Raw genomic sequence first — 13162 nt, 5'->3', positions numbered from 1 at the left:
TATAGGCAGGCAGGTATACCGTACGACTGGACCACCGCCGCGCCTCTGCGTTCCTGCGTTCGGCACACGTGATCGGGTGCCGGTGATGGAACGTGCATGAACAGCGTGTGGTGAAGTTTAGAGTAAAACTGAAATACATCTGCGTAAAGGTAACACACCAATTCAGACAATTCACGCTGTGTTCCTGAACCACGCAGGCAATGTATTCTGAGTGCATATCGGAAACGAAGGAAGGGGACGAACAAGTCCGCACGTATAATAGCGTTGTCACTCGTAACGTAAAAGTCGCAGTATATAACCATACTCTGATGTACTTTCATCTTGCTCCAAGATGGTACCACTGGTTGTGGTGTCGTACGGTTTCCCGAATACTATTGTTGCCTTATAGCTCATCACTGGGGTTGTCTGTACAATATATTTATACACTTCTACCAGCTAATGTTACCGATACAGGATATAACCCATCTGTGGCAATGTACAACCAATTTTCCTGTCATAATCAACACAATGATTTACGCCTACATCAACAAGAAGGTTTATCTGCGCTGCCTCGCATTACCCGCTTTCTTTTAGCTTCTAAGAGAGGCCCTAAACAACGTTGTCATGTTGTATACCGTCGAGCACGTTGTTACGATGAGATGTGTTTGTATACAGAAGTGTATTCATCATCTCCTGAGATGATGAATGCGAGAAATTTGTTTTTCCCTGCTTCCGCGTCCCCACAGTATTATAGCAATACTTACTATCTTGCGAAAACACAGTGAATTTTTTGTAGTGCTGCTAGCTCGAAAACGTGTGGGCCACCAGCCGCATTTTGATGGAGTCGAAATTAAATAATGCCCGTGTACCTGTAGATTTAAGCTCGCATTAGAGAACCCCGATTGGTGTAATTAGTCAGTATTACTCATAATCAGCTCATGGTTTTCGAAAGTTGAGCACGTTCCATTTATTCGATTCCGCAGGCGGCCTCCCTGTTTCGCAGTGTACAGAGTCTCCAGTATGACCGCTTTCTTAGATGGAAAGAGCACATCCAGTGAATTCGCTACACAGTCGAGTGTCCGTAGTTAATAACGTTTTCAGTTGAAATATATGTACATGTACACCATATAACGATGGCCTCGCATATACGACGTGACCACCAGAGGCCGCAGTCATTCCCGCGCACCATATCATATGCAATAATATGCTTAGCCACTGCCCATGATATTAGCTGCACTGCCCCTTACATGAACACGGCCGTGTCGTGGGCCAAAATTGACGACTCTGTCTCTGATGCGGCACGACTGTGTATCAACGTTCCTTGTTTTGCGAGCCAACATCACCGGTATAGGGCGCGTGTGACCGGTCCTCATGCAGCCGATACCGCTTTACGAGACGATGACGCATGACCTGCGCTGGCACATCAGGCATCAATTATTCGCTATGCGCCATGTCACCGGGTCGTTGCAATATAGTCGAACGAACGGCCAGGTATTGTTTATTTCTTCTATTTCTTCGATGCCTACGTCGAAGGCCGCTTTATTATCCCTGCGTTACTTCTGTTTCATTGAGTTGCTTATTTCTTATATGTATTGAGAAAAGGCGATATATACCTCATAAGCCGATACCTCATAAGATTGCCTTAAAAATACAACCGGACACAAACTTGGAGTCGAAAAATATTCTAGGTCCATGGCAGAACAGCTACAGTGTGTTAGACTCCACAAAAGTGCTACTGACATTCTTATGGGCCACAGGCTTGAACGAAACGTTGCAAATATTGCAGTGCGTGTGAGTGACTGTATGTGTTATATGACTGTTATGCGTGTATGTAACTGCATGCGTTGTGAGTTTATCATTGTATATATCATTGTCCGCACCCGGCACCTGGAGTAGCTATAGCCTGTCAGGTGAAAAACCAGGCAAACCTCTCAAGCTCGTCACTAAAATAATTCTTTCTTTCTCATAAGCCGCGTTTTTAGTAGCGATACATACGTTTTTTCGTGTACATATATGTATATTACAAGCCATCAGGTCAACAGGACAGACCGATAGACTAGTTCAGAACAGTAACGCAAAGTTGCGTCTTGCTCTGTCGCCATCCGTGGGATCCTTTGTCCTAATGTACCTAATTGAGCCCTCGGGATCTGTGTGTTTATGCGCATCTTATGCAATGATGACCCCAGTGCTTGAGACTGACTATAGGTCTTCACTTTTTCTCAGTAGAGACGCGTAGCAAATGGCTACGCTCTACGTGCAAATGACATCCGTGCTCTAAAGTAAGCTTACTCGAAACAACCGCTTTTAGCTGTTGTTGAAATGGCAGAGACATTGTTCGACAATTTTTCAAGGTTGTATAGATGTCGGGTTAAGGCGCTGAAAACGTACTATCGCAATTTTGCAGGTATTCCTTCCGCTCGATTGTACGCCATTATTATTATTGATATCTCGCGTTCTTATTCATTAACCAGTGAGGCTTTATGCTGATGATTGTGTTTTGTATTGCCCAGTCAAGTGTTTTGATGACACCACAGTACTTCAGTCCGACCTCGATAAGATTGTGTCTTGGTGTGCTCAGTGGCAAATGAGTTTGAACCTAAGTAAATGTTTTCATGTGCAATTTAATAACAAAAAAAAAGGTTGTATCCAGGTCTTATACTTAAATTCCTGCGCAGTACAAAAGGTAGATCAAGTTAAGTATCTCGGCGTAACATTCACGGTAACACTAGATTGGACCAGTCACGTAGATCTAATCACAGCCAAGACTTCGCGCTTAATTCATTTTTTTCAAAGAAATTTCAGCGACGCGCTGCAAACACTCAAGGAAACCCTGTATATTACAAATATGCGCCCAATTTTAGAGTATGCTTGTGTTTCTTGGGACCCTTTCACGAATGTACTAAAAGAAAAGTTGGAGAGGGTGCAAAAAAGGGCTGCTAGGTTTGTTACAGGAAACTACGATTTTAGAATAAGGTCTTCTGGAATTCTTCAGGCCTTGGGATGGGAACCCCTTTGTGGACGACGGAAAGTTCAAAGACTTAAATTTCTCTATAATATATATCACGGTAAGACTGGGCTAAATAAAGAGCGGTATTTAAAGACGCCTAGTTATATGTCCGAACGGAAAGATCACTTATAATGATTGATTTGTGGGGTTTAACGTCCCAAAACCACCATTTGATTATGAGAGACGCCGTAGTGGAGGGCTCCGGAAATTTTGACCACCTGGGGTTCTTTAACGTGCACCCAAATCTGAGTACACGGGCCTACAACATATTCGCCTCCATCGGAAATGCAGCCGCCGCAGCCGGGAACCGAACCCGCGACCTGCGGGTCAGCAGCCGAGTAACTTAGCCACTAGACCACCGCGGCGGGGCGGAAAGATCACTATACAAAATTAGAGAATATACCTGTCGATTGAATGTCCTATACTCTTTCTTTCCAAATTCTATTATTGACTGGAGTGCGCTAAAAATACCAATATTCTCTGATTCTAATTTCCTAACAGCCATTAAAACAGCATTTTGAGCTGCTGAAATAACCCATATATTTAACGTTCGCTTTGTACTTCTCTTGGTTGTTGATTTTTATAAGTATAATTACTGCTTTCGTTGTATAATCCTGTGTTTTATACTTTTGTTCTAATGCTGTACTACAAGTGTTGATTTCTCCTGTATACTGTAAGGCACGATTTATTTGCCTTTAATTTTGCTGTTTTGTATTTTATTTTCTACTGTAACCCCCCTACAACAATGCCCAATGGGCGATGTAGGTACTTGTAATAAATAAATAAATAAAAAAATAAATAAATAAATAAACAGCAGCAGGAGCACTCTTCCCGTACCTTTTCCTTTTTGTATTTTTTATCCCTTGATACTGACTACCTCGCAGTGAGCCTGTTTGAAAGCGCTGCTTCCTGATGTGCGCTGCAGCCTAGCCACATGTCACTTTTCATATGAAGTTTGAGATGTCGCGGGCTTTCTTTATCAATCACGAAAGAATGAGTATGCAATTAGTAAGTTTTTGAAAATAGCGTAGTTAGATGTCATTTCAGAATGCTTACATACCTACATATAGTTCATTGGTATTTCGATAATTAGGTGAATACTCGTCGAATCAGGAATATAATGATGACTAAATAATTTAATCCTAATAACAAAAAAAAGCGGTTGGGGTACTCCAGGGAACTGGGAGCGATGTACACCATATATGTGCTTCGCGTAACGCCTTTCCACTTTTTTTTTTGTTTCAATCGAGTTTCGCGTCATAGCCGGTACACCCTATTTATATTCACTGTGATGTCATTCCCGCTTCGATAAACCTGATCGTGCTCGGTATTCGCTTCATGGGCCGTTTCCGTACCACATGTCGCCCATTGAAATTCGACAAGTGCGCCGAATGACCGGAAACCTTTCAAGCACGTTACAGTCGGCGGTCACCCGCGGGGCTGTTGTCCAAACAACGTCCATGGTGTACTGTATACAGTACGCGCAGAAGACGATGGGCCGCCGCTCGGCGTGTCCCCTTACAGCATCGCGTGCTAGCACCGACTTACGCTTCACACCTGCCGCGGGACTCCACGGGAGATCACGGCAGGAGAACGTCTCGTAGTATCTGCGTACCCGACGCAAGTAAACACAATGGAAGAGCAGAAGGAGGTCCCGGGGTGGGCGTGTCAGCGGGAGCGGAGCGAGCTGACGGAAGCCGCAGGAGCAACTCCATTCCCAGAGACGCACCGGGAAGAAGACGAAGTGCATCTGCGCCGGGGAATATGAAGACGGCGCTGACGTGCCCGAGTCCGTCAGCCGCTTCCGCTCCGCGCGCGCGCGTTCATTACCGGAGCAGGGCCAACGGCAAACGTGGCCCTGCGATTAGGCCGCTTGTTTGCCTTCCGAAGCTGCGGCTGCTGCTCGAGACACAACAAGCTGCCGACCCTCCACCACTATACCCGCGAGCGCACGGCATCTGCTCTGCGTCACAGTTGAGACCAGAACCTTGAAATGAAGCGAATACGGGTGCGCTGCAAGGCTTTGTATTCAGTCGGAGGTTGTTGTGTGCGCGGGATGTACGCGAGTGGATGTCTTATGAGGTCATTGCTGCGCATGCAGGGTGGTCTTGATTCCGTGATGGGACGTATACTTGCTCGGCTATGTAATGATGACTACACTGAAATGTTTATTCTTCTCCGTTCGCGGGCTTAAATATCGAAATATCCGCAAAACATTTACTTGGTTCCAGATTGATCGAATGAGAACACTGGAACCGAAGTTTGAAACTATAGTCTTTCCAACGGATATTGTTGGCCACGGCTTATCATTTCGGCTACACTTTGTGCTCTCCTGCATGCGCACGTCTATACTGCATTAATTGATTATTCTCATCATTGGGTATGCTTTGGGTAGAGTTGATGCGAAGTAGCGCATCGTTGTTGACCATGCAAGAGATATATATAATACAGAACGTTTCCACGATCACTCTCCATCACTTTAGCTTCATTCACCTGTGAAACTGTATCGATTCTTTAAATTCATACTGTACTACGCTTGTGTGACGTAACCAAATTTCACACATATGAACGAAATAGAGGGAGACAACAGGAGGAGAAAGGCACCCAGCAGGTTCATGGGGATGTGGTAATGGCATAAAATATGAGAAAGCAGTTTTCTAACCTGAAAATCTCGTTAGCTTTCGTGACTTCCTCTTATTGTCACACAATATGTGCTTACAGTGATTCTTCCTTCCAAAGAAACATTGGAAAATTTCGATACACCTTTAAGTGTTGAACACAAAAGCGATATCTTTTCCCTAGTGCATATAGACCCTTGATGACATCCGAATTCATCCACCGATGTCCATTAATATCATCGGTTGGAAAGAAGAGCTTTAAAAACAGACAGCTCAATTTGTACACATGCATTCCCTTAATTGGCAAAATATAGTAAAATAAATGTTCTTTTGAGCTACATAAAAATGATAAGAGATTCCTTTGGACTTTACACACGTTCCTTTTATCTGAAACACTAAAGAGAGATTTTTCTTACCCTTGAAAAAAACTTGAGAATGTGCTTTCAGTGTCGAAGTTAGGAGCTGGTAAATGAAGTCACCGAAAAGGTTTTATGCACAAAGTGCTTGAGTATAGACTTTTTTTTAAAGATAGCAAGCGTTTTTCCCTAAAAAAACTTCCGGTCTGCACGTGTCAGTGGGTTGCAATTGTTGCGGTGTGTTACTGGCACCATCACCATTTGTTGCGACAACGTCGTGTACGTTGCGCATTCCGACTTTGACTCCATCGTCCCAGCTGAAGGGACGAAGAAAGCGTCGAAGACGGGGTGAATTAAAATGCCAATGACCTTGCCGCTGTGGCAGACGTTGCAGACCCCATTCCGCAATGATATGTAGCTTTGTTTCAAGTGTTTCAGGTTGAAAAGCGAGCTTCGGATACGGGGGTCCGTCGATGCTGCATTCGCGAGCAAATGTTACTTAGCGCCGTGGAATCGGCAATGCGTGCAGATTTGTTTCGACTAGCATACGTGCATGCACGACTTTCGGTGCTGAACATAATAAATTAGTGGTCGTAGCAATGCTGTGCGTTGGGACTGTTGTTTTTTCATCGGTTGATGCATGCGGCTTACCTAAACATAAGCCGAAGCGAACGGCATGACAGTGCGGTGCTATAGGTTACTCACAATATACATTTTGGCCGAATCATTGCTTGAACTCTGTCGATTGCATTCGGTACCGGTAAAAAAAATAGCAAGTGTGACGCTCAACTATGGCACTGCCTGCGAGGAGTTTCAATGAATATTCATCCATAGTGGCAAACGGCATACGCATTGCCCATTCACAGGACACTTTTCGACCTCCGAAATTGCTTGCTGCAAGTATACGAGCGCTACATGGGTGACGCGGTGGCATTGTTTCAACCCCCGGAAATCATTTTGTTCCAGTGGCGCAAGTTGAACAAAGCAGAAAAAAGTTCGATTGCAAGCGCAGCTGACTACGAAACACGATCGTCCTCCAGAATGCAGACCGTGCAGCAGCTCGACCAGCAAGTGCATCGTGACGTCACAGATAGCGAGCACGCCAGTTTCGCTTCACTGGCTCGTTTAAAAAAAATATTCTATTATAAAATAACGGCTCGACCAAATTCGCTAAAGTTTCGTCAGCTTGTCTGTGAACGTACAAGAATCAACGCACACAACACAGATTATGGTTGAAAATCGGGTGTCATGACCCCTTTAAGAGTATAGGCGCAGTAACGTGTGTGCCTTTTGCAGTGGATGACCAGCGTTAAACTATGAAATCGTTATGATAGTCACATGTTCTGACGCCCAATATCAATGCACGCTCGTGTCACGCATTATTATTACTGCAATATTTCACGGTGTGCTGTGAAGCGTATATACAGGATGCATATGTTTGTAAAGAACGAAAGTTACTGTCACTGCATTTCCAAGCAGAGTAAGTTATTTTCACTTGCGTTCACACGTAGACGCGTCGATGTGGGGTAAAACGTCCACTTGCCTCGCAGACGGCCCGGATCCGATGCCCATTAGGACCCAGGATTTTCAGTTGCTTACTTCATTTGCATCGGTCCGATTTCTCGGTCACGCATAAGATGATTATTTTGCTCACAACCGCCGACGCCGCAATTTCTGTGGAACAAGCTCTCTACGTTATCATGTGAATGTGGCTCATACCTTGCTTAGGTTTTGTTCTGTTCTGTTCCAACTGTTTTGATGCGGAGAGATCGAGGTCCATATTGCCTCGGCGACTTCATATCACGAAGTTCTGCAGCGAAAAAACCAAAACAAAATAATACTGAACGGTACCCCCAAAAAAAACATAATATCGCACTGAAACCAGTTCAAATATCATGCCTATACACAGTTCGCTTACAGCAGTTCGCACTGTCGTAAACTGTTCACACGCACACGTGGCTTTTGTACTGTCAGTATATGTACTAACACATTTCATATATATATATATATATATATATATATATATATATATATATATATATATATATATATATATATATATATATATATATATATATATATATATATATATATATATATATATATATATATATATATCAATCCCTGGCTGTCTATCACAGGCGCTTATCCAGTCTGGTCTCCACTAAGATGTCTGTCAGGAAGATGTTTGCCTCTTTCTGAAGATGCATCTCAGGTCTTGGTCCGAGTAATTTCTTTAATGCGAGGGGCCGTCTGTTCAAACTTGCAAATTCGTTCTTTAAATTGTTCTTAGATTTATCCATGTGTCGTTGTTCTTGATTAGCGTGTACGTTAGTTCAGTCTTCGACATGCGCTCGTATACGCGTATCCGTGGTGACGACTTCCAAGTTTTATGAAAATTCCACAATCAGAAAGTCGTAGATTAAAAGCCGGGGCAGTCAGACGAGCACGGGGATATTTTCCGTACGAGCGAGCTTGTACAAAAGCGTCATGCACATGCTTTCGCCGAACGACTCGACCGACATGTTGACACCGCGACATCTGATTCGGGTGCGGCGCACCTCACCACCTGACGCCGTATGCATCAACTGTGGCACGAAATTGTGACCGATCTGTTCAATGTACATGTTCAGAGCACGCGTTGCCGATGATGGATGTGGTTGTCACACTGTCACACTACAGAGTCAGTGCATTGAATCTATATATAAATAAAATGTTGCGGAAGTGCTGGTGATAGCTTCACTGCTACAACTGAGTCGATTACTCGCATTATATGTGCAGTATATATAGCCCGAGAAGTCTGAATTAAATTCGTTTTTGTTCCATGTTCTAGCGCTTTAATCGGGACAAATATATTTTATCTGACCGATATATTTCATACAATGATAATAATAGAATGAGAGCATCATCAGAGGTCGCCATCGCCCAGCCTTATATTGAGAAAATCGCTATGGAAATTCTGCAACATTTCTAGTGACATATATATCGTTTTATAGACTCTGCGCTGATGTTCAAGTGCTCGCGAGCATCACATACAGGTGCTGAAGTGTGCTTGACTTCCAGACCGTCTTATCGTTCCTGATGCTCAGTGGAGCAAATAGGGCCGCTGCAGCGCTGATGCACCCGTTCAGAAAGAAAAAAAAAACGAGGATTGCATCATGATGCCATCATGCTGCATCAGGAAACGCAAAGTAAACATTTGCGGTCGGACACGTCGTGGATCTAACCGGATGTCACTAATATCGTCCTGCGCACATCTTTCAGAAAATATACGCACAATCGACAACTTTTGTTCCAAACAATCACAACTTTCAAAACATTCATCCGTGCACACACGCGCATACATACTTATACGCACTTGTAGAACATGCGCGCAGTGGCTCGGTGTTATACTCTTTTTCTATTTTTTTTATTTCGCTCGTAGTATACTGCGTGATAACGCGCGCGTGCACCACCGTCAGAGCTGTGAGGCAGGCAGCCGAGGGATGCTCAAGAGATCTGTGTGGCCCCGAGGCATCAGCGATTCTAAAGGAGCAAGGCGGCACCTATACACAAGCGAAGCGCGTCAGGAGGGAAACAAAGATACAATCGAGCGGGGAAAAAGGAACTGCATCTGCAAGAAGATCCGGTGGTGTATAGCTACCACAACGCTGTTCCGTCATTAGCCTCGGGTCCAGGCACCGCGCCAAATGACCGTGGAGGCATCACGCGATGGCACCGTGCGACACGACACCTCAGCAGCAGTCGTCTCTTCGAGAAGGCAGTGAAGTGTCGCGCGGGCACGTCCAGATTGGCTCCTGCAGCCCGGGGCACGGCAGGGCAACCTTCCGTCGGAGACCTGTCCTATCTCCCGCACGATTCTTCTTTTAACGCGCGCGCTTCGTCTGTTTTTTCTTTGTTTGTGCGTGTGACCGTATACGCTTCTCCTTCTTTTGCTCCTGTTGAACGGCGTATGATGTCAGCGCGGATACGCGAGTGGAGTCCTTTAGGTGTATATACCTTGTGCGAGGACGGTTCGCGAGGGGGCCTTTCTGTGGGAGCTGGATAAAAGAAAGGTGCATGCCTCGCGACCGATGTGACACGTACGCCGCTCCAGGAACTGGAAAGGGGGGCGAGCCTTAACGGGAAACTGAACGAGTAAAATCCAGAAGATGAAGTATAGTGAATCGAGACGAGAACTGGAAGCTGATTAGAAAGCTGTGCGAAAGGTCAATAGGGCACCTGATTTCCAAAAAAATTATAATAAACGTGCTCGTTAATACGCACCCAAGATGTTGCACGAGTATATGCCTACCTCTGCTATGTGGATGGAATAGAAGCAACTTTATTTTTTTAATGTGAACAACTTTATTGTACATGTACTCTATAGGAATGAACACTGAATGTTTTCATCCCGTGGGCGTCATTGCGGAAACATAATGAATTAACCCAATTGTGATTGAATCGAGATGAATCTTTCACGAGAGAAGGTACTTTTGTGTTTGCGCATCGATATTTAAGGCTCGACTCAACATGCTAATTATATATAACTGGTGTTTAACTACCCTAAACCAAGACGTGATTATGTATATGAGGGACACCGTAGTGGAGGGCTTCGGAAATTTCGACCATGTTGCGTACTTTAAAGTGCACTTACATCGCACAGTATATGAGCAATTCGCCTCTATCAAAATGCGACTGCCGGGGTCGGAATCGAACCCGCGACCCTTAATTGGGTCAGCGGGCGAGCACAGTAACCAGCGCCACTCCTCCGCGCAGCGGACAACGACAAGCTTGTAGCCTGCAAACTCGATGTTGCATCTCAATGTGACAACGCGGGGGCTGTTTAAGCCTTAAATATTTCATCGTCAGTACGAGCCTGCAGAGTCCACCGATGTTGTGCATGGCACACATGTGTATTGCGTAATCGCAAGAGCCAACAATGTGTGTTTTATCCAGTATAGCTCACGTTTTACTTGAACGCCGTTTGATTTCAACGTATATACGCGAGATGCCGTTATCCTTCGTTGTGTATTATGTGCAAAATGTGCCATTGAAAACGTCATATGCCCTGAGCCTCCGCGGAGTCTCGCTTAATGCAGAACGTGGCACACAACGGAACCTTGCACTTATACATGTATACTACACGTGCTCTGGTCTATAGCGGGAATTGTTATACGAGATCGCTTGATATTCAGAGGATCGAATTACCGATTCCGTGGTTTTATCTCATCAGGATGGGTGTTGCGGAGCATGCCGCAAGAGTGTATGAAAGGCCTGATTCATGCGAAAATTATAGCTTTTGTGCCTTATTTTTTTTTCTCCTCGCAGATAACCCAATTGAAGATCGACAACAACCCGTTCGCCAAGGGGTTTCGGGATACTGGTGCTGGCAAGAGAGAAAAAAAGTGAGTGTTGGTCGGCCCTATCCTGTGCTAAGGACTCTATGCTTTTTTATACGTTCCCCATCTATAGACAACACATGTCTCTTGGTCTTGCAATACAGTTGTCTATATAGGCATATATTACACGTACTTCCTGCAACAAACTCTCTGATATATGTTTTAGACAACTTATCGATTAAAATATATTGCCAAAGGCATTTGGAGAATGATATACTTCGCGCACTATTTGAAGGTGAAAGAACAAGATTATTTGCATAGGGCAACGTTCATCATTGCCTTTAGGTAATCTATTGGTACTGAACAACTGACGGTAACGCAGAATGCACAGAGATAGCCGAAACGCCTGCTGATACAGTGGTCATAACCTCGTGAACCTTCCTTGCGCCCGTTACATCGTTTTTGTTTGTATTTCCCAGCAAACTCGGACTTGATTGTGTTCGACAACACGTCCCGTTGACCCCGCTTTCTTTCATGTATTCTGTCTCTCTATCGTACTATCCCCTCTGGATCCTTCCATTGGAAAAGTCATCGTTTTCACGCAGCAGCATTAAAACATTATATATAGTTAATGTCGCTATATTTATACTTTACCAACAAGTGCCACAACGCTATAGATATAGCCACAACTCGTAATGATTGTGCTGCCCCTCCAACGGCGAAATACTCCAACTCACAAGCTGTGAGATTTTGAAACCTTCCACTGCGATTTGCCAGGATCGATCGGGCTGCATAATGTCATAAAGCTCCGATCAAGTTTCTGCTTCCGCTGAACAGGGTCCATCATGGGACCAGTTCGTTTTATTCTGTTTCCAAGCTATATACTGGCCCGGCTTGTCCTCACCCCTTCAACGCGCACGGAACACAGACTTCTTTTGAAGTCATTAACTCCATATGATACAACAAAGTGTCCCGATGGTTGCACGGACAAAGAGACGCCCGTAATACGCATGCGGGGTCGTGTAACGGCAATTATCCACTGCGCTCAAACTCGGAGTTTGTCATTGCTTTGCGAAAGTCACGTAATAAACGAATCACGTGCTTCGCGACTCCATTTGCGCTGTCCCCGTGGACGTTAATGGGGATCGGAACGAGGGCGCGAAAGCCTTCAGATTGTTCACCCGCAGCAAGCAAGCATCTCGGCAGAGCCGTTGCATGCAGCACTAAAGTAAAGAGAGTTAGCCGTCGTATTTCGTATATACTTTCGATTTATATAGGTGCAGGTGCACTTATTATACTCAGTTTATTTAGTGTTTGATTATAGCGTCACTGGCCATGTTCTACTGTACACTCCCATCGTCGTCACATTGTAATTCTTGCTTTCAATCTGTCAGTCAGCGTCCAATAGTGTTTGGCATATTGGTGCCGTTCTGGATGAACGTGTTTTGTGTGGCACCGCTTTTCCGTAGTGCTTAGAACTATGGGTCTGTAAATGCGACCATATATTTGGAGCCCTGTGGCAGTGCTTTTTTGTATCGCGATACATGATAGACAGATGTTGCAATGATGCTTCAGGCATTTGTGAGCACAGCACATGCTCTTTTATGAGTGACTCGTGTTGGCCTATCGGTGAGTTTTACACTTCATTCGTGCCGATGACGTTCGCCGGCCACGCGTTCGAGCGAACCTGTCATGCCGCCTCCTATACGTGGGCGGTTTCCATTACACCTCACGCCCTGTGCATCGGTTCGTGCACCAGGCCTTCGTTCATCGAAGCAGCGTACGTTATTGCCGATGCATTAAAGAGAGCTTTCGCGGCCTTTGCGAGCCACACACGATGCACGAAGCGTTCCGCCGAACGCGATAGGTCGCGCATCAACA

General features: G+C 44.9%; 1 protein-coding gene across 2 annotated transcripts in view; it reads left to right on the top strand.

The window, feature by feature from the left end:
- The window catches only part of LOC119159868 (uncharacterized), a 126551-nt gene that overhangs the window by 99839 nt on the left and 13550 nt on the right, over nt 1-13162 (top strand). For both annotated transcript variants that reach the window (XM_075890060.1, XM_075890059.1), the window contains exon 4: nt 11271-11347. In XM_075890060.1, the coding sequence (XP_075746175.1) occupies nt 11271-11347 (77 nt within the window). The remainder of the gene's footprint in view (nt 1-11270; nt 11348-13162) is intronic.

The sequence above is a fragment of the Rhipicephalus microplus genome, chromosome 3 (genome assembly GCF_043290135.1).
Source record: "Rhipicephalus microplus isolate Deutch F79 chromosome 3, USDA_Rmic, whole genome shotgun sequence".
NCBI lineage: Eukaryota > Metazoa > Arthropoda > Arachnida > Ixodida > Ixodidae > Rhipicephalus > Rhipicephalus microplus.
This window is presented reverse-complemented; position numbering and strand designations above follow the sequence as displayed.